At 40.4% G+C, this 22562-nt stretch overlaps 1 protein-coding gene across 5 annotated transcripts in view; it reads right to left on the bottom strand.

The window, feature by feature from the left end:
- Positions 1-13991: 13991 nt before the first annotated feature.
- PDCD1LG2 (programmed cell death 1 ligand 2) overlaps positions 13992-22562 on the bottom strand; it is a 68969-nt gene continuing 60398 nt past the window's right edge. For all 5 annotated transcript variants that reach the window (XM_045580184.1, XM_045580186.1, XM_045580185.1 and 2 more), the window contains one exon: positions 13992-14662. In XM_045580184.1, coding sequence (XP_045436140.1) covers positions 14649-14662 — 14 coding nt within the window. In that variant the 3' untranslated portion in view covers positions 13992-14648. The remainder of the gene's footprint in view (positions 14663-22562) is intronic.

Here is a 22562-nt window from a genome sequence, read left to right as displayed (position 1 = left end):
GCAATGTCTGTGAGCCCACCAGTTTCTGACTCAATACTGAGTCTGGGTTTCTCCCTGTTGGACCTACTCCTCCAACACCTGCAATAGATTCATACTTAGATTGTGGTTCGCTTGCTTCCTTCTGTTGTCATTTTCAGTTTCGCACCCGGATACACATCAGGGCTTGTTGCATGATGCCCAGTTCCCTTGTGACAATTCCAACCTTGGGCAGGGTCTTCAACTCAGTGCCCAGTTTGTTAGAGGAATGACTGCATAACTGAATTAAAGATTAAGGAAGGCCGCTTTCATTCTCATTTCTGTACCTTTACTGTGTTTTTATTCTCTCAAAAAGACAGACAGACAAATACGTACACAGAGCAACAGACAGGTAGATAGATGGCCTGTTAGACAGTTAGGTAGGTAGTTAGACTGACAGGTAGGTTGAATAAAATCCCATGTGAAATCCTCAAAGCATGTTTTAAATGTTCTTGCTATACCATTGTCCTCGTTCAAGGCTGATTTTCAGCAGATACTCACTGGCATGGTGGCATCATTGTTGAGGATAGCAGTGCCCCGAGCACTCAGGCCATCTCCTGAGACTTGTCTTTCCCCCGGGACTACCTGATATTTCCACAACCTAACAACCCAGGAATAACTCCAGGCTCAGCCACGAGCTTCCAAAACATTCGGATTAGTGTGCATTCGGATTGGCTACGTCCACTGCCAGGCAGCTTGGTGATATTTTTCAATATCAGCCCTACCCCCATTACTTATCTACTCTCTCCCCATCACTGGAAACCTCCCAGGTCCAGGGCATTTCTCCTTCCCTCCCTGCTCTCTTGTGCTTCTCCCACCCAGGCAGAGCTCCCACCTACTCTGAATTCCATTGAGTCTTATGGTCTGTTTCTACTCATCAGATACTTAATTGTTCCTGGCCTTGTTTGCACACAGCTTTTCCTTGGGTAATGTATTTCCCCAGCTCCCATGAACTCCTCAAGCTGGAGCAGTTCTAATACAGCCTGTGTATCCACTGCAACATCTCCTACAGTGCTAAATGGGGTTTAAAGTCCTGAGACAGAATCTGATAGAGCCTGGGGACCGTTCCCCACCACAGCCCTGAAAGGGGGGAGATGCTGTCAGGATCGGGCAATGAATCCCCAGTCTCAACCATGAACACTCAGAACAGCAGAGCCTCTGTCCGCCGGGGCTGGAACTTGTTTTGCCTCTCGGGGACCATAGCCTGGAGCCTGCTAGGCTGACATTTTCCTAACAGCTTTCAAATGTCACATTCCGGCATCCAGCACTCCTTATTCCTTACTTCTTTTCATTCTAGAACATCAAAAAAGTTTTTGTGCTTTAAAAAGACCCCTCTCCTTCCCTCCCTTTGAACCTTCTGCTTTCAGGAGGGTGGTGCTAGAGGACAACTCCCCAGGGTACTGCTTGCAAAGACTGAGTGGCTCATCCCGTCACATTGTCACATGTGCGTCACATGCCCAGTCATGCAGACACAGAGGCGAGCTTTGGTTAAGCAGGCAGGATGCTGGCAACCCCAGCGCTTTCTCAAACTTTCACTTAATAAATTCATCTTTTAGTTTCTCTTCAGATTCCCTTAAAAACACAGGTGAAACTTTGCACCTGACATAAGGGGTAAAACCTGGGTTGCACATATAAAAATTTTGGCAAAAATACCACTATATTTGATATTTGGGTGACTTTTTAACAAAATATTTTTAAATCTATTTCAGAAAGGAAGGGAGAGGGAGAGATAGAAACATCAGTGATGAGACAGAATCATGTTCCCTACTTGGGATTGAGCCTGAAACCCACCAGGAATCCAACTGTGACTTCCTGGTTCATAGGTCGATACTCAACTACTGAGTCATGCTGGCCAAGCAATGACTTTTGATTTTCAATAGACAGACAATACAATTCTAAAGTTCAAAATATTAAAGAAGCTTTAGAACTTCAATAAGATAATTTAAGACATTAAGGTATAAATATAATTTTTCAGATTTAAAATGTGAAATGTGTTGCCCTGGCTGGTGTGGCTAAATGAATAGAGTAACAGCCCTCGCACTGAAGGTTGGCAGGTTTGATTCCTGGTCAAGGGCACATACCTGGGCTGTAGTGTTATCCAGGGCCCAGTCAGAACACGTGAGGGAGGCAACCAATCAATGTATCTCTCTCACATCAATGTTTGTTTCTCTCTCTCTCTCTCTCTCTCTCTCTCTCTTCTCTCTCTCTCTCTCTCCCCCCCCCTTTCCTTCCCCTCTCCCTTTGCTTATTATTCTCATGAGTCCAGAGCTTTTATAGCATATTGGATACAGAGAAATGGCTTTGATTTTGTTAGCCGAGGTTTGAATTCTGGCTCTACTGTGTGGACTTGAGAAAATTATTATGCAACTTGGTCTCAATTTTCTCATCTGTATAATTTTCTCATGCCTACTCATTGGGTTCTGTGAGCATGAAAAGAGATAATGTGTGAAAATTGAGTGACAGAGTGGTAAACTCAGAGTAAGGGCTCGATATATAGAAACTATTTTTTTCCACTTAAAATTATATCATAGTACTATTTCATATTTCTATATAATCTTCCTGTCAATTTTATTGCTAGATAGTAGTATAATGCAAATATACAAATCACTAAGACTAATTAACTTTCCTTTTAACTTGACAGGTTATTTTCAGTTTTGGGCCTCTAAATAATACTGTAATTAATGTATTATTTTTCACATAATACACATATCACTTTAATCCACAGATTTCTTTTTGAAAATCCTTGGAAAATTATGAACCTTGATGTGGTTCTTGATATACATCCAAGCATATTTTTTTTCTTTCATTTTTTAATTAAGGTATTATCCAAGCATATTTTTTGAGCTCATTTTTTAAACTTAGAAAGTAATCTAAGTGGACATCAAGTTTTGTAACTTGCTTTTTTCATTCATTGTTATGGCAAAGCTTTTTAAAAAATCATATTTACATTTGCAATGGACCTCTCCATGTCCTTAGCTTTTTCTGTATTTTTGGATTATTTCCTTAAGGTATATTTAAATAAGTATAATTACTTGAAAAATGGTATGACAAATCATATAGCTTCTTATCTATAGACAAATCACTCTCCAAAATAATTGTATTATATGTGCTGACTTATATGACCACTGATAATTTATGAGTCTACCAATTTAAGAACATATTCTGGAACATGATGTGTTATAATTTCAAAAGCTTTTCCAATGGAATGATTGAAAAGACCTACTTAAGTTTTGTTTTAAATTTTGATTTAAATTTTAAATTACCTGTAATGTCAGCAATTTAATTTTTTTAATTTTAAAGCAAGCAGAACTGAGACCCTGGGAAGCTGCTTGTTTTGATTCGCAGCCTGATTATATTTCTGCTCTATCTACAGCCCAAACTTTCAGCTGCTTCGTCTGTACTTCTTGCAGCTGCTGTTTTAACATGGAATTCTATTTTTACAGAACAAAGCAGGAACCATGATACTCTTTACTTCTCTTAAAAGGAGCCTGCTGTTGAGAATACACAGTTTTAGTTAACATATTATAGGAAGCAGCTGATGACCACCTTAAGAACTCTTATAAGAGTTTCCTGTTGGAATCAGTAAGCTCTTATCTTACCAAGTAAAAATTCAGAAAAATGATTCTGTATATTCAGAGTAAGTCTGAAAAATCTGATTGCACTAACCAAACTCCTAAAATATTTTCTACAATAAAAAAATACCATTAATTTGCAGATCAGAATTTGCTTCAAAACATTCTATTTCCATAAAGTCTCTATGAGAAATGAAATTATAATCAGATTCTCAGTATCCATTGAATCAGTATGGGGTGTGGAGAGGGGATGGTGGCTGAAATGATTTCAATGGCTGATGTCATCCAGTATGTGAATTTGATGCATTCATCACCACTGGAGGGACAGACTGACAGGCTTGGACAAGCTTGGGATTCAGTAACACTTTTTTCCATGTTGAGCTCTTCTCCCTAGACTTAATGCACACTGCCTCCAATTCAATCCTGTAATATTTGTTAAGCATCTTCTATGTGTCAATCCTTGTACTGGGTGCAGGGACTACATAAGTAAATAAAAATCAGCTCCTGCTCCTAGGCACCTCACAGGCTTTTGGAGAAAACAGAGCACAAATATAATTTTTAAATGCCATAAGACTGTTACAAATCTAGATTCTGATTTCTTGTCACATGGCTGGCTTGCAGAATCTTAAGTCTAGCTCTGGTATGTGAAATGATCAATTTACTAAATTTCACTGGGTCTTATTTTGCTTATATGTAAAATGGAGATAATAATAGTTCCTGTTTTATTGAATTGTGAAATTTAAATGAACTAATACATGTTAAAGCAATTAGAACAAAATCTAGTACATAGTATGAAAGTTAGCTATAATGGTAACCTCATGATGTCAACCAGCAATATTTCAAGCACAACGTAAGGAGGATGTCTAGTTTAAACCCTTCTCAGCACTTTAACACCATGACTATATGCCATGATAGTCAGAAATACATCACCAAGAAAGATGGGATGATTAACTTCTGAAAATGTGACATTTTATCACAAATTTGGAAATGGCCATATATGATAGTGATAAATGTGTTTTACAATATGTTCCTGACATCTTGTGCTCTACATTCCAGAAAAAGTCTGGATCCATTTGGGCACTTTCAACACATCAACGCAAAAGATATCACTTTGATTCTTATGCATCTGCCCCAACATCCAGGACACACCAGGGTTACATTCATTTCTGGTTTCCCAGGCTAGTTTTGAACTCCTTGAAGATAAAGATCATGACATTACCCATCTTGAATTCCGGGCCTCTAACACAGAGCCTTATGGATAGTAAGAGCTCATCAATTATTGATTGATTGAATAAATGGCTTTGGTGTCTGCCTCTCCAGCATCCATTCTTACTTACTTTGGGGACCTATCAGGCATCCTACTTTAAGTTCAAATATTTTGAATGGAGCTCCAGACTTAAAACACTACTTATATATTCTTTTTTTGTTTCAGTAATTGGTTTAGGAGAGGAAACTTGACATAAGCTTGTCCAGAGTTCATGTCTGAACTTTTTTTGGGGAATGCTGGAAAAAATACTATTGTTTTTTGTTCTGTGTGTGCATGTGCGTGCGTGCGTGCGTGTGTGTGTGTGTGTGTGTGTGTGTGTGTGCGCGCGCGCGCGCGCCGTGGGCGGGGTTTGGTGGGTTTGAACATGGAATGTTTTAGATCTACTGGCAGAGATTCTGCAATCATGAAGGCAGAACTTGTTTGAAAACAGTTAACATAATGGAAGCAGAGTGAAGAGACGGTACAAAGACCTTGGGTCTTGAAGACATTGTTAGATCCCTGTGCCCATCTGCATCTTTTATTGTTCAATTACATAAACTAATATTTATTTTTTCTTAAAAGCTACTTTGTATCAGATTTTCTTTCACTTGCAGTCAAATAACACAACAAATTCTTCTATGAGATGCATTTAAAAATACATTTATTTGTCCTATGCTCATGGCCAAAGTAGGTGCCCAACTGTTATTTTCTTATTTAGTTAATCAACAAATATATGTCAGGTCTTTGTAACCTGGCTAGATGCCACAAAGTTTAAGAAAGTCCCTTGTGCTGCAATCTAATTGGAATTCTTAGTCTCTGTATTTTCCTCTTCCAAGGAATACATCACTGTTTACTCAGAGCAGTTTTGATTCAGGAATGAGTTGGTTGTGTCCTGTTCTCAGCTCAAGCCTTTCTTCCTTTACTCTGCTCTGTGGTGGTAGGGCTGGGATTGCAAACCTCATTTATCAGTCTCCCTTGTCATTGGTTTCCCATTAAGTTCAGGAGACAGGAAACCAACCCTAAGGGAACTGGAATGTGAGAGGAAATCCCATACTGTTTCCAGTTCCTGAATGTCTCACTCTTACAGCTGTGCTTGATACTAGGAGTGGTCCTAGTAAACAGATTGTCAAGAATAGGATTCTGGGATTGATTTGCATTGAACTCAGAACAGAACGTTTTGCCAGTGGAAATTGGGCACTGGTAACCTGTGGCATGTAATAGCATCATGATTTCAGCTCAAATCTTCAGAGCATCCAAGTGTTCCTAAGGCTGCCCTAACAGTAACTCCTATTCCATCTAGTTATAGGACAGGCATGACTAATACCTCAGATCTACTTCTCAAATTGGCTTAATCCCATATGTGAAAATTTAGGCAGTAATTTGGAAGGAATAGGATTCTGAAACCAGTAATGGGAACATTTATTTGGGCAGACTTGGATGAAGCTGAGAATCTTGAATCCCCCACATATCCCTGAAGTGGAAGAAGCTTCTCATTTCCCTTTTGAAGATGCTAGCCTTTCTTTGCTTAAAAACCTGTAATAATTATGTATAAGGCAGTTGCTTTGCAAGGGGATCCCTAACCCTACTGTTGCTAACTCTCATAGCTTTCAGGCTTTTAAAAAATATATATATTTTATTGATTTTTTTACAGGGAGGATGGGAGAAGGACAGTTAGAAACGTCAATGAGAGAGAAACATTGATCAGCTGCCTCATGCACAAACCCTATGGGAATGTGCCCACAACCAAGTTACATGCCCTTGACCGGAATGGAAACTAGGACCCTTCAGGCCGCAGGCCAATGCTTTATCCACTGATTAGGGCATAGCTTTTAGGCTTTTATCTAGGGTCAGAACACAGCATATCTGGGGGGACAAAGGCATAATTTTGCTAAGGAGGAAAAGGCTTATATGACAAAAGAATTGCAATATTTTCTTAAATTTATATTAGAGACCAAGAACTCAGAGGCAACTGTCTCCCAGACAGGGATGTTTGCAGGGGTCATTGTTCCTATGCTGAGGCCTCCCAATCTCAGAGCTGACTGCCAGCCATATCTGAGTTTCCATCAGCCTGGCTCACACTGTTCCATTCGCCCTGATGATTGTATGAGACCCCAGCCCATCTAATTTGCAGCCCCACCCAAGCTGTTTGCAGTGGCTTTTCCAGATGACTGTCCTGTCCTGTCTCAGGCTTCAGACATTCCTAAAATCTCTCAAACAAGCAGCAGTTGGTACCAGCATGTTCCATAGGTATCAATAAGAGGCCCAAAACCTGGCACTAGCATCAGCCTGACTTGCTTCACAGTTTGGCCTCTCCTGGGCACTTCCAAGACCAACACAGGTAGTAGCCATCTGTAGATCACTTTATAGCTCCCATTAGGTGGCTCCAGGCAGTGGCTGACTTTGAACCTCCCAGGAGGGTCCAGAGCCAGTGCACCCAGTGGAGAGCTTCAGACCATACCAGATTACAACTCTGTACATCCACAAGTGACACTCAGTGATCACCAAAGCACTCATTGAGCACCATAGCACCACTGAAACAAGTCCTGCTCCATAGGGGTGTTTCTTGCACAACAGCTCTTCCACTGAGGTTCTCACAGCCAATTGGCCTGGAGGTCAATTCCTCCTAGTGACACCAACAGCAATCAAGGCTCAACTACAAGATTGTGCACACAGCCCACACAGGGGTGAACATAGAGTGCCCAGCTCAGGTGACTGGGGAGGCTGAATCACTGGGACCTACAGGACACCTACAACACAAGGCCACTCTACCAATTCCAGGAAATATAGCAGCTCTACCTAATACAAAGAAATAAACTCAGGGAAGCAGCCCAAATGCAGAGACAAAGAAACATGTCACAAATGAAAAAACAGAAGAAATCTCCAGAAAAAGAACTACATGAAATGGAAGCAAGTAACTACTAGATACAGAGTTCAAAACAATGGTTATAAGGTTGCTCAAGGATCTTAATGAGAGATTCAAGGGACTTAGTAAGAATTTCAGAATAATATACAGGGATTCAACAGCAGAGTAGAGGATTCAGAGAATCAAATCAATGATTTGGAATATGAGGAAGCAAAAAATACCCAATTGGAAGAGCAAAAAGGGAAAAAAGAATAAAAAAATATGAAGGTAATATAAGGAGCCTCAAGGACAACCTCAAGCATGCTAACATTGGGGTGCTAGAAGGAGAAGAGAGAGAGAGAGAGCAAGATATTAAAAAACCTCTTTGAAGATTTTCATTATTGACAGAAAACACCTCTTACCTAGTAAAAGAAATAGACTTACAAGTCCAGGAATCACAGAGTCTCAAACAAGAGGAATCCAAAGAGTCCCACACCAAGATACATTAAAATTAAAATGCCAATGGTTAAACACAATAGAAAATCTTAAAAGCAGCAAGAGAAAAGCAATTAGTTGCCTACAGCCCATATGACTGACAGCTGATTTCTCAACAGAAACTTTTTAAGCCAGAAGAGAGTGGCAGGAAATATTCAAAGTGATGAATAGCAAGGACCTACAATCAACATTACTCTATCCAGCAAAGCTATCATTTAGAGTCAAAGGACAGATAAAGAGCTTCACAGGTAAGAAAAAAATTAAAGGCGCTCATTACCACCAAACCATTATTACATGAAATGTTGAAGGGTTTTCTTTAAGAAGAGGAATAGGAAAAAGAAGGAGGAGGAGGAGAAGGAGGAGGAGGAGGAGGAAGAGGAGGAGGAGGACAAGGAGAAGAAGAAGGAGGAGGAGGAGGAAGAAGAGGAGGAGGAGGAGAAATATGAACAATAAAATGGCAATAAATACATATCTCTCAACAATTAAATCTAAAAATTAAAATAAACAAACAAGAAATCTAATGAACAAACTAAATTGATGAATAAAATAGACCCAGATGCATGGAAACATGGAACAGATTGACTAATTGCAGAGGTGGGGGGGGGGCAGGAAGAAATTAACTAAGAACTTATATGCATTACCTATAGACACTGAAAAAAGGTGATGAAGGCATGGAATGGGTCGGGAACTGGGTAGAGGGGGATAATGGGGAGGAGGGGGACATTTCTAATATTCTCAACACTAAAAATTTATGAATTTTTTATTAGAATAAACCTAGCTAATATATATATGAGGATGGATCCTAAGGGTATTAGACCAAGGAGAACTGAACAGAACATTGGGTTGGGGCCAAATTTAGGTAGCCTAGATATATTTTTTGATATAATGTTATTATAGTAATAGTCCCCAGGGAATCATACCACTTTGTATATTATGCCCTCATGTGACACCCTTTCACATTGTTTTGATATGGCTCTCTGACTTTCTTTGGCCAATGAGACATTAGCAGCAAATGTGATACTAACAAAAACTCGAAAAGCACTTGACTTTGGGGCTTGCTCTCATTGTGCTGTTTTTGGACCAGCCTTCATGTTGAAGAAGCATGAACTAATCTTCTGGAGACACATGGTCCAACTAAGAGCCAGCACCAACTCCAAGACTTGTGAGTCATCTAAGACCAGCATTCCAGCCAATCTATCAACTGACTGCAAATGCATAAGTGAGCCTCATTCACACCATGTAAAGCAAAAAATGACTTGCACCAGCTGAGCCCAGCCCAAATTGTTGACCTCCAAAATCATAAAAGCATAAATGAGAACATACACCATACCTTTTATTATACAGCAAGAGCTAGCTAAAATACGTGTATTTGCTTGAACAGCTGGAGATGGCACAATTGGCTTACTTGGTTGGCTGAAACATGTGCTCAATAGCAAGCTGCATTCAATGGTGTTCAGTTGACAGAAAGATTTCTCTGACATAATGTACAGGAATTCTAAAGGCTTAGGGAGATAGGAATAATGGAGTAGTTTATTATGTGTAACCTGTCCATCTTTCCTCACCCTATGGGGCCCTGAAAGTGTCCAATGAATATTCATTTCACTAAAGTATTGAGAAATGCATTAGTGAGGTAGCCCCAGCATCCTTAAATGCCTCCAGGTAGCCCAAGGATGATTGTGGGAAATGCTGCCATTGAGATGGCCTTCCTAATTTCAGTGGGAATAATGAGATCCCAGAGTGGCAATCAGAATTTTTACTCAAAGTAAAAATATATATATATATATATATATTTGGTGGTGGTTGACCCTAAGAATTAGATATATGGCTGGACTAAGCAATAGAAATACAACTTGAGTTCTCAGACCTTCTTAGTTCACAGATCTGACACTCTGGGTTGGAAAGGAAGAAGGGGACCCCTTGAGAGAGGACACTGCAACAATGCCACAAATACTGTAGATCTTCCTCCAAGCCATCCCCAAATCATTTACTAAGGTGTCTATGCACTGGGAGAAATGGAAATACCCCAGCTTTTCAGGGATTCCTAAACACCAGTCTGAAATGATACTGGTTTCGGCGATACTAATCCTTTAGGAACCCCAAATGCCACTGTGGTCCACTGGACAAATAGGGGCTTATAGTAGTCCCGCTTATCTGTGGTTTCACTTCCCTGCAGTCAACAGTGATACAAAAACATTAAATGAAAAATTTCAGAAATAACTACTTCAAAAGTGTTAAATTGTTAAACCTTTGAGGATAATGATGAAATCTCACACTGACCTGCTGCTTTTTCGTGAACCCATGCGTCCGTACCTTTGACCAGCATATCCGTGCTATATATACTCACTGCCCATTTGCTACTTAGTAGCCAGCTCAGTTATCAGATTGGCTGTCGTAGTATCTCAGTGGTTGTGTTTAAGTAACCCTTATTTCACTTAATAATGGCCCCAAAGCATAAGAGTAGTGATGCTGGAAATTAGGATATGCCAAACAGAAGTTGTAAAATGCTTTCTTTAAGTGAAAAGGTGAGTTGAGAACAATAAGATATTTTGAAAGGGAGAGGCCACATTCACATAAATTTTATTCTAATTGTTCTATTTTATTATTAGTGTTGTTAATCTCTTACTGTGCTTACTTTATAAATTAAACTTTATCATAAGTATGTATGTATGTATGAATGGATGGATGGATGGATGGTGAGGGAAAATGTAGTACAGTATACGTGTATCAGCGCTGTCTGTGGCTTCAGGCATCCACTGGATGTCTTGGAACATAATGCCCACAGTTAAGCGGGGAGAGGTGTACAGTGGCCAGGTGATAGAGTTTGGGCCTAATTCCATCTTGTTGTCATGAATCTGTAATCCATGAAGCCATTAAAGATGATAATTAGGGAGACCAGTCAGCAACATAGTTGCTTATGGTACAAATAATAGAAAATTACATGTTACATCTAACTATAACTAAAGGTATATACATGTCTGGAAGAAGAGCAGATGCTGACAGTAAAAATAAAAATACTTTTGCTTGGATGATGAGATCATAGGTGTTTTTGGTTTGTTTCTCAATTCCTCAAACTCTCCCAAATGCTATTTTTGCTTCCCTTTTAAAAGGTACTTAAAAAAAAAAAAGACTTAAAACTCATCTAGCTATTTTATTTTTAAAATGGCCATTTATATACTTTTTAGTCAATCATATTAAAGCCATAAAGGTAAGAAGATCAAGTGTAGCCATTCGCCTCAATATTATAATGAATACTAGAGGCCTGAGGCATGAAATTCATGCAAGAGCAGGCCTTCCTTCCCCCAGCTGCCGGTATCAGCTTCCCAATGGCACCTGGGATCCGGGCTTCCCTGGAAGCCCCAGCTTCATTCGCAAGGTCGTCCGGAAAGACATCCAGTCTAGGTAGCATGTTACGCTTTTATCATTATAGATGCTGTAGAATAGAACATTTATCATACTCCCCTGAAGAAGCCTGAATTTTGGGTTACTGGAACTGGGGATCCCTCTCACTATTTGGTATTCTGGAGAATAGCCCCAATCTAGGACCAAAGATGGCAGTATTTTGACCGAAACCATTATGCAACTGGGTTCCTAAGTTAAGCACTCCCAATCAAGGATTTAGCATGCTAACCACATATCTGGGGGGTGGGTGGGGGTTCAGAATAGGTGGGCTTACTTCCCCAGTGGGAGGCCTTATCTGCCTGCCCTGATAGCCATAGCATTAGGAGGTACTGCTCCTCCAGCAGGGACCCCAGACCAACCCCTGGGAAACAGCTCTGGGACCCCTCCCTTCTGAAGAGGGCAGCCAAGTGAAAGGCTTTCTAACCTCTAGGAGCCAACTCTCCTGATGAATATTAAACTTACTGATTTGGATGGGCCCTAGATGGGCACTTAGGCAAAATTAGAAGAAAAAAACAATTGAGTTTTATTCTTCAAAGGCATTCTTTGATTTTTAAGACAGGGAATGGAGGAATTTAGGTATTCTATGACTTGTCTGTTACTCATTTCACACACCTTCATTCTCATTAACTCCAAATTCTCCTTAGCCTGAGCACCAGTTCAAAAGCTTGCTTTAGGCCCTAAGACCCTGTTATACTTGCTAATATACACATTTGGATAGTTCCTGAGTCAACTAATGCTCTGAGCTTCATGGCCCGGCATAGAGATAAAATTTAACACGATGAAACTATTGTTGGTGTGCCCAGTCATTCTCCCGCTTGACATATACATTAGGATCCACAGGATTTTCATTTCTTTTCCTTCCTTCCTTCCTTCCTTCCTTCCTTCCTTCCTTCCTTCCTTCCTTCCTTCCTTCCTTCCTCCCTCCCTCCCTCTCTCCCTCTCTCTCTCTCTCTCTCTCTCTCTCTCTCTCTCTCTCTTTCTCTCTCTCTCTCTCTCTCTCTCTCGGCTTTAAAAGACCTCAATTTACTATTGCTTAGAGATACACGTACAGTATTAAAAGTAAAAAGACAGATATACCAATAATAAGTACCCAATTAAGGACAATATTTATCTCTTTGGAAAAAGAAGGGAAAGATGTTTTGTTTCTAAAGCAAGGTGGTAAATAAAAAAGTGTTCATTATATTTTTTGTATGACTGATATATTTCATAATTTAAAAACTTTTTGGTCATAAAAAAATTACATAGAAAAAATTAGATGGAGTTGCTATGGGGCAGATTCTATTTCCCAGAAATGGTTACAATATCTTCTATCCCACATGCTCTTCTTACAATCTGGCTGACACCCCTCCCATTGAGAGGTGGGGGTCTGTGTTCCTCCCCCTGAAACTGAGTGTGTTTTGGTCAAAAGAATACGGTACAGGTGACACTAGGTGACTTTCAAACTGGGCCATAAATAGTGATACAGCTTACGCTTTGTTCACTCGAAGAAGCCCAAAGTAGCCCACGGAGGAAGACCATGTAAAGAATCTAGCCCTGAGACTTCCAGGGAAGAGATGCATAGCTAGTTCTCAACTTCCCTGGTCCTGATTCTTCCAGTTTTGTTTTTTGTTTGTTTTGTTTTAATGTCTTTATTAATTATGGTATCACATAATTGTCCTCATTCCCCCATTCCCATCCCAATGTATGGTCCCCATGTATGGCCTCACGGCCCTGTTGTTCGTGGCCACTGGTTAGGCTTATATGCATGCATACAAGTTCTTTGGTTGATCTCTCTCCCCTTCTCCCCACCCTCCCTCCACAGGATTTCTAAAGTGCCAACAATCAAAGACCTTGATTAGTGGGTATCACCACCATATCCCAGAATTAGAAACTGAGCCAGTGAAAAGGTAAATTAAAAGTCATATAGAGAACCAGGAAATGAGCCTTCCTTTGGGGCTTTGACCATATGGCTACTCATCTGAAATCTTTTTAGGCACAGCATATTAGTATGTCAGAAATTTTAAATGTATATAATTGATTTCCAAGGTTAAAAACCCACAATAACCCAAAAGAATGTTTGGAAGGAAAGATGTAGTTAAAATAACAACAAAACTACCACTCAACATTATGTTACTAGAGGCCCGGTGAACAAAATTCGTGCATGTGGGGGAGTTCTTCAACCTGGCCTGAGCCCTCTTGCACTCCGGGAGCCCTTGAGGGATGTTTGACTGCCATGGATGTGGGAGAGACTCACACCACCACCACTGTGCTCGCCAGCCGTGAGCTCAGCTCAGGGCTTCTGGCTGAGTGGCACTCCCCCTGTGGAGTGCACTGACCACTGGGGGGTGGGGGTGGGGGTTGTGGTGTCAGCTCCTGCATTGGGCATCTGCCCCCTGGTGGTCAGTGCACATCATAGCAACCAGTAGTTCTGCTGTTTGGTCGATTTGCATATTAGCCTTTTATTATATAGGATTACAGATCAAATAAATGCTTTGTGATTTAGACTTCACAAAAATACTCACTGGCTTTTCTCCATGATTTGTAGTTGGCCACTCTGTGTACTTAAATGCTTCCTGTGGATTAGAATTACTTAAATGCTTTCAAGATTCCAGTAAGTATAAATGGCTTGACTCTGTAGAAAGTCCTGTCTGTGAGCTGATAGTTTCAATAGCCTTTTCCTATAGATAAAAATTACTGGCAATCTGTCCATTTCTGTAACTAAAGATTTCCATCATCTCCGCTCTGGGAAGTTTTTGGAAACTTAGGGGAAAATAATTCCCTTTGATTTTACTCTGACAGCAAGAAGGAGCCTGAGAACATGAACTGGGGTCCAGGATCCAATGTGGTCATTTTCTAAAGTGCAATAGTGCTTGCTCAGTCACAGGCTGTAGAGGTGAGAGCCAGATGAGGTGGGCTGCCTGCCGTCCTCTGAGCATACAATGGCCAGGAGCTGCCTAGCCTTGTTGTCGTCTCCTGATTAAAGTGCTGGTCATATATGGGCATTTGAAAAGTGCAAACAAGCTTTGTGGGCCAAGGGATTCTCGTTCAGAGTCCAGAGGCTTCTTGAGGATGTCCCATCAAGTCACCTCAGCTCCGGAGATCACACGTTCAAATCTGAGGAGAAAAGTCCATAAACAGGAAAATCACTTTTCTGATTAGGAAAAATAGAAATTCTCAAGAAAAAAAAAAAAAAGATTGAAGTGAGAAAATACTTCAGGATAAAAAGCTCATCTATCTGGAGTCAGCATGGTTCAAAACATCTCTTTTTAATCTTCTTACCACTGTCCTAGACTAGTCCAAGTCTTCAGTCTCTCTGTGCAGATCTATTGTAAGAGCCTTCTTCCCTCCATTCTCTGGGCTGAAGACAGCTCAGTGCTACTGCAGTGTAGTTCATGGGGCTTCCCTAGTCAGAGTCTTTTGAAGTTCCCCACTGTGCCAGATAGTTCTGTTTGTTCCTAGAGACTCAGTCTCCACACTGCTCTTTCCTGCTCATGCCCTAGGAGGATGACATTGTAGACTATGTCACTGGCTTCCATCCCATTCTTCCCTTCAGCATAGGAGAGAAAGGAGATTCAGTGGGGAGAGTGAAGTTAGGGTATGCATTCCTCTTCAACCTCCCAGACAGGTTAAGGGTCGACTTCATCCCTCTGTCAAAGGCTATAGCACCTTGTGGGTGTCCCCTGCTCTTGCTGTCCTCTCCAGGGTTCTGGTAACTACACCTTCCCTTTTCTCCTTCAGACCCAGGGATGCTTAACTGTTCCCTGCTTTTGCTAATTCCAGAGTGCTCAATATCCCTTGCTGATATCCCCTAACCGTACTCATGTCTTTGTAAATAGTAAAAACTTATAAAATTGCTCTATTACCCTTTCTAACCTTTCCTTCTGAGAACTGCTGAGGCATCATGCCCATTGAAAATAACCTAATCTCCTTTGCCTGGAATTTATGACTCATAATGCTCCCAACAGTCTTTCCTCTTATCTCACTCCTGGCTCTTTTCAACTTGGATCACATGCTTTTTCCTACTGATGATCCAGGTCTCCTTGCTTCTTGGCTGTATCTCTTACGTCTCCTCTGTTTAGATAAGAAGCTCATTAAAACAACAAACAAAAACAAACAAACAAAAACATAGAAGATCAACCAAAGGACTTGTGTGCATCCATATGGGCCTAGACAGTGGCCATGGACAACAGGGGGGTGGGGGCTTTTGTAGGGAGGGGTTTAGGATGGGAATGGGGGATGAGGACAATTATGTGATACCATAATCAATAAAAAATAAAATAAAATAAAAAACCCCAGAAACATAGAGATTGAGTCAGTTGCCAAGGGGCATACAAAAAGCTGATCTCTTTTATTTTAATTTTAACTTGGACCAATAATAACAGTTTTAGTACCTTATCTCCAATACTCTATTAATCTTGGATAACTAATGCTGTACTTATTTCACTCTTTCAATTCCTACACAGTGTATCTGATGCAAAATAGCAGAAATTTAATACTTTTGATAGTGAATGAATGAATGGCACTATACTGGGAATCACAAGACACTGTGTTTTTCTCTGATTATATCCTTAAAGAAAGTAATTTAATATCCCTTAGCCTTAACATGTCACTACCTCTAAAACGAGGAAGTCAGGTCTATAAACTCTCACAAACCACAGCTTGATGACTAGAATAAATCTTTTTTAAAGAAAGCAAAATATTTACCTTTGGTATCATTATCAGCTACTACAGTTTACTGGTTGACAGCGTGGTTACTTGTATTAGAGCAAGAAGCCCTGGGCCCCATAGCCAAGCGAGTAAGATTAGCTCAAGAAGAATTTACACAAATGGAAAGGGCTGTGTGCCATAGACAAGGGCTCAGGTGGCATGCATTCTAGCTCCAGTTCTACCACTCAGTTATAAGATGACCTTGTGCAAGTCACCTCATGTTGTACATCCTTGCAGTATGTATTCACCCCTTCCAGGTTGGCTGGGCTAGTAATCTTTGAAAGGCAACTAAGACATTGGTAAGTATTATTGAAAGGGCATATACCAAGTGGCCAGATAATTATGATCTCTGAACGCATAATAATCTGGCCACTCAGTGTATATCCTACATAATATAAGGCTAATATGCAAATTGTCCCCTTGACCAGAAGTTCGACCAGCAGGCAGGCCAGCCAACTGCCCATGTCCTCTTCTCTTGGCCAGGTTGGCCAGACCCCACCCATGCACAAATTCATGCACCAGGTCTCAAAAAAAAAAAAAAAAAAAAAAAAAAAAAAATATATATATATATATATATATATATATATATATGTAGTAATATGCAAATTGTCATGCCAACACACAAGATAGCCACCCCCATTTAGTCAAAGATGGCTGTCTCCATATGGACACAAGATAGCTGCCATAAGATGGCCGGCAGGGGAGGGCAGTTGTGGGTGACCAGGTCAGCAGAGGAGGGCAGTTGAGGGCAAGCAGGCCTGCAAGGGAGGACAGTTAGGAGGAACCCAGGCCTGCAGGGGAGGGCAGTTGGGGGTGACCAGGCTGCCAGGGGAGGGCAGTTAGGGGTGACCAGGACTTCAGGGGAGGGCAGTTAGGGGTAATCGGGCAGGCAGAGGAGCAGTTAGGCATTTATCAGACTGGCAGGGGAGTGGATAGGGGGTGATCAGGCTGACAGGCAGAAGTGGTTAGGGGCAATCAGGTAGGCAGGCAGGCAGTTAAGCGGTTGGGAGACAGCAGTCCTGGATTGTGAGAGGATCCCAGATTAGAGAGGGTGCAGGCTGGGCTGGGGGACACCCCTACCCCCTGTGCACACTGAGTGGCCTGATTATTATGTGTTCAGATATCATAATAATCTGGCCACTCAGTGTATAGTGTTTCCCTCCACAAAGTTGACAAGGATCCAATGAAGAGTTCTATGCAATGCACGCGACTACTGGGATATAGAGAGGTAAGAGGGGGTGGTTAAAAGAACTTCAGAAAGTTAGTTCTTCATCTAGCAAACATCCCTGTGTAATTAAAAGTGATACTTTGGGACAGCTAAAAATGCATTAAAACACAGAGAAATTCAGGAAACAAAAGAAGAAAATAATACAAGGTTCCATAATATAAAGATAGTAATTATGGACCTTTTAATGTTTTTATTTTAAGTTTTCGGAAGAAAGCGTTATAGTGGGTATAGTAAAACCACCTTTTTAAAATATAGCATTCATAATATAGTACATTTTCATATCTTATTTTTTCTTTTTATTATATAGAAAACATTTTCCATATTATTAATTTCTCAGAAACAGTATTTTAAATGGTAACATATACTTACTTAGTAGAGGTTCCAGTTTCCCCCTGTTATATCAAGTTAGGGTAGACTAGTTTTGGTGCAATAACAAACAACTCCAATATAATAAACAAAGATATATTTTTGCTTATATTCCATGTCCATTGCAAGTCATCAGGGTGCTCTGTTATTTGTAGTTAACTACTCAGAGACCTAGGCTGATATAGTAATCACTAGCTCAAGTGTTGTTGGTTATCATATCACATGGAAAAAGAAAATATGGCAAAGCAAACTCTAGTTTTTATATCTTTTATACATAAGTGTGTGTTACATCACTTATGCTTACATTTACTTGGCCAAAGCAAGTCACATGACCATACCTAATTTACCAGTTAATTACAGAGAAGTGCAAACCCATAATGTATACAAAAATAAGACATCCAGGAAATGTGTGAAATAATACTAATGACCATCACATCCATGACAGACAAAGGTGAGAATAAGCTATTTCTTCAGTCAGACTATCTGAGTCTTTTTCTCTTATAATAACAAAGTGAAGGTCTTGAAGGCCTTTCTAAAAGTCTGGATTTCCACAAGAATAAAAACAGGCAACACCTTTCTCAGCGTTGCCCAGAAAGTTATGGGCAGAGCCATGGAGTGGAAAACCAGAGCCTCTGAGCCCTGCTGGGCACTCCCACAATAATCACATTTCACTTCAGTCTCTGGTCACTGAAGCAAAACCTACAAGCTCTTCCCTGCTAAAGTAGAAAGGGAAAATATTTATCTGAATAATCTCTTTGTATTATAGAAGTAAGGGCGATGGACATGCTTGGGACAAGTCCCAAAACTCCATCTCCCAAGATTATGCTAGGTAAGGACATGAGAGCCCAGGATGGCTCTTGAACAGCTGGAACTCAACACTGTCCCAACATGGTAGTTTGGGGGTGAGGCAGAGCTGTAATGGCAGAGAATGGGTATGGGAGAGTGAGAGCCTTGAGCTAGCTGAGCCCCATCCTAGTGGGGATCTCTCCTTAGATAGCTCAGGTAGGAGTAGGAGTGGCATTAGACCATTTAACACAGGAACAAGTACATTGACTATGGGAGAAAGTACAGCCCAGGGAGAACCTCGAGGTCAGGGTCAGCAAACTTTTTCTGTAAAGGGCTAGATTGTAAAAATTTTAGAATACATATCCCATAAAGTCCCTATTGGAATTCTTAAACTCTGCTGTCAAGCCAGTGGAAGGGGTGTAAGTGCTGGGTGGAGGAAGGGCAATATAGAAGCAATGAGCATGGCTCTGTTTCAATAAGATTTTGTTTATAAAAACTATTGGCCCTGGTTATAGTTGGTACATAAAATGAATAGAGTGGTTCTCATTTAATAGATGCCTAATGAAAGTACACTTTCTAAGGGAAGAGGAAGAGCCTCACCTGCTTTCTAGAAATTTATGTTAGTACTTTGGGAAATGCAGATGTTACTCCTATAAGCTTTTACCCAACATAAATGCTGTAATTAATACACTTATTTTCTTTTAATAAATATATGGCATTTTAATAAATACAGGACATTAATGTTTATAACCTGGTCCTGAGAACCCAGTTTTCCTAAATCCAATACTTGTCTTCTCAGGATAAGAACAAAAACAATTTAAAAGTAAATGACAGCTCTGGCCAATGTGGCTCAGTTAGTTGGAGTGGCATCTTGTACACCAAAAGGTAGCGTATTTGACTCCTGGTCAGGGCAAATACCCAGGTTGTGGATTTGATCTCTGGTTGGGGTAAATGCAAGAGGCAACTGATTAATATTTCTCTCTCACACTGATGTTTCTCTCTTTCTCCCTCTCTCAAAACTTAGTCTAGATGTTGCTATGAAGTTATTTTGATTACCATATACCATCGGTTGACTTTAAATAAAAACAGATTATCTTCCATAATGGTGGTGGGCCTTGTTCAATCAGTTGAAGACCTTAAGAGCAACACCTGAGATTTTTCCAGAAAAGAAGGAATTCTGATTCAAGACTGTAATAGAGTTCCCAGACTGCTGGCCTGCTCTACAGATTTCAGACTCCACATTGCACCTTCAATTTTTACCTGAATTGCCAGCCTACTAGCCTGCCCTATGGATTTCATACTTGCCATTCTCCTAGTGGCTCTGTTTCTCTGGAGAAGCCTGAGGATCCTTTCACCTCTAACAACAGGTACCAGATTTTCTCGGCTGTTTAAACACTGGGCCCCAGACCTGTCCTCTTTCTATTCCCAAAATCAATATCTCCAGGTCTTGATCCCCCTTGTTCCCAGTAAATATTACCTAAAATGTTATATTAGTTCTCAATAAAGGGTTAATTGTTGGTGAGCAACTTTATAGAGGAGGAACTTAAAAAGCATCGACTGAGGGTGGGTAGGCTCTATCTTCCTCCCTCTCTGAAATCAATAAAAATATTCTTTTAAAAAAGATTCTGTATGTAGCTCACAGAAAAACCTGAATGTAAATCTTTTGAATTTTAGTTATAAGCTCTTTTGTATAAGAATAAATAATTCAGGCCCTGGCCAAGTGGCTCAGTTGGCGGGAGCATCATCCTGTACACCAAAAGAAAGGTTTCAGGTTTGATCCCCAGGCAGACAAATTGATGTTCCTCTGTTACCCCTCTTCCTCTTCCTCTAAAAAACAAACAAACAAACAAACAAAAACCCATATCCTCGAGTGAGGATTAAAAACACAAATATTTTAGGCATAAAGCAAAGTAAAGGGGAAATACAATGGAACATCTGTATCTCTGCTACCCAGTTTAGGAGGTTAAATGTGGTGTTTATAATTCCTGTGCTGTTTTTTATTTTTACTTCACATGACTGTTTCCATAAACACTACTTAATGGTTGTTTGCATGTGTTTAAAAATCTCTATGATAGGCCACATGTTGTCTATATCTTTCTGCGATGTGTCTTTCCTCTCAAAATTATATTGTTCAGATTTAACCATCTCAAAAACACATCTAGCTTTGGTGCTTTCATTTTAATTATTGAAAAAGCATTCTTCATCTGTTCTCCTATTGATTCATATTTTATTACGTATTTCTAATTTGTTGCTATTAAATGTACCAGGTAGATTCCTATGTGTGATTTCTATGACATATTTGCATGTGGTCCTGACCTCTTTACATCACACCACATATTCTCAAGTAAGTGCCAGGGAGGAGTGAGGAAGAGAGGAGGAGCATCACCCCCTTACCTCCCAGGCTCTCCCTTCTCCCCATTAGAAGGCAGAGGACAGGGGACTGTACTTGGCTGGTGAGGTTGGTGGAGCAGAATTAGGTGCATTTCTTTCACTTGACTTATGATTAAGATAGTTACTTTATTTTGAATTTTAGATACCATTAAGAGGGTGTGAGGTTTTTTGTTTGTTTCCCCCCTGTTTATAAGGAGATATATTGGTTAAAAATGGTCATGCTATCCTGTTAATCCAAAGAAGCTGCTCTATAATAGTGCAACATTCAGACCAGTGACAGGCTATCTGGTGAAAGATTTAGGAATGACAGGAGGCCTTTGAGCATTTCTCAATTCTTCAAATGTTTCTGTCTTCATTACTCTCTAGCTAGAAAAGAGATTTTGGGAACTGGTCATTGACAGGCTCAATTAGCCCATGGGCACATTTTGTTTGGTGGGTTTGGTATTTGAAATAGTTTTTTAAATAACGAGGGCATTTTATTTAAAAACCTGGCTGTCTTCTCCAGCAATGTTAGGCTAGTACTTACCTTGACAGAGAATAAGCTCTCTGATTTGACACAGTCCCCACTCTCCCTATTTGATTAAACTAGGCCTTTTCCACCCACTTCATCACCTGCCTGGCCCTGGTGCACACCTGAGTTGACCACCTCTGCTGTCAGGCCTTTCACTACTTCTTATGCTGAGCAACTGAAGTCACTTATACAGACTTCAAGTTCATGAAATGCTAGGGCCTCTCCCATAGAAACCCACTGTAGGCCACGTAGACCAATTTACAGGAATGAAGGATTTCTCAGGAAATGGCTATTTCAGTTTCAGTGTTGAAACTTATGAGTCAAGAAAACCTTGTTGCTGAGTCAGAGAAGCTCAGTGTAACCTGACCTCAAGTCCAGCCTGTGCTGCATGTGTTTCCTTGATTCTGTGCACATGGAAGAGTGCACAGTCACAGGATGTGCCTTTTAAAAATACATTTTTTAATGATTTCAGAAAGGAGGGGAGAGAGAGATAGAAACATCAATAGTGAGAGAGAATCATTGATCAGCTGCCTCCCACATGCCCCACACTGGAAATTGAGCCTGAAACCCTGGCATATGCCCTGACAGGAATCGATCCATGACCTCCTGGTTCATAGGTCAATGCTCAACCACTGATCCATGCTGGCTGTGCAGGATGTATTTTTATAACTGGCTTTCAGGGAGATGGAGGGGGGAGGGGAAGAGAAGGTACAGGGGCCAATTTTACTCTTTTGAGTTATATTTTGTGCTTATGTGCTGCCATATCTTATGCGTAAGCTAGACACAGACCCTGTTAGGGTTTCCTAGGGTTGTTTTCACAATTGATGCTTCTGGGATTTGGGGGATATATTCAGCAGAATTCTAAAATGAATAGCTGTGAATATTCTGAGTAGCTGATGCAAAGTTATTTAGAAATTTCTGTGATGTTCCTATCATCATTTTGGTGAACTCAAGTGTCACATGTGCTTTTTAGATTACAAAGGAAAGCAACTTTCCCAAAAAAGCTAAAAATACCCAGTCCTCAA

Source organism: Pipistrellus kuhlii, unplaced genomic scaffold, assembly GCF_014108245.1.
Source record: "Pipistrellus kuhlii isolate mPipKuh1 unplaced genomic scaffold, mPipKuh1.p scaffold_m20_p_12, whole genome shotgun sequence".
In the NCBI taxonomy this organism is placed as follows: domain Eukaryota; kingdom Metazoa; phylum Chordata; class Mammalia; order Chiroptera; family Vespertilionidae; genus Pipistrellus; species Pipistrellus kuhlii.
Note: the sequence above shows the minus strand (reverse complement) of the source record. Positions and strands in the feature narration are given on the sequence as shown.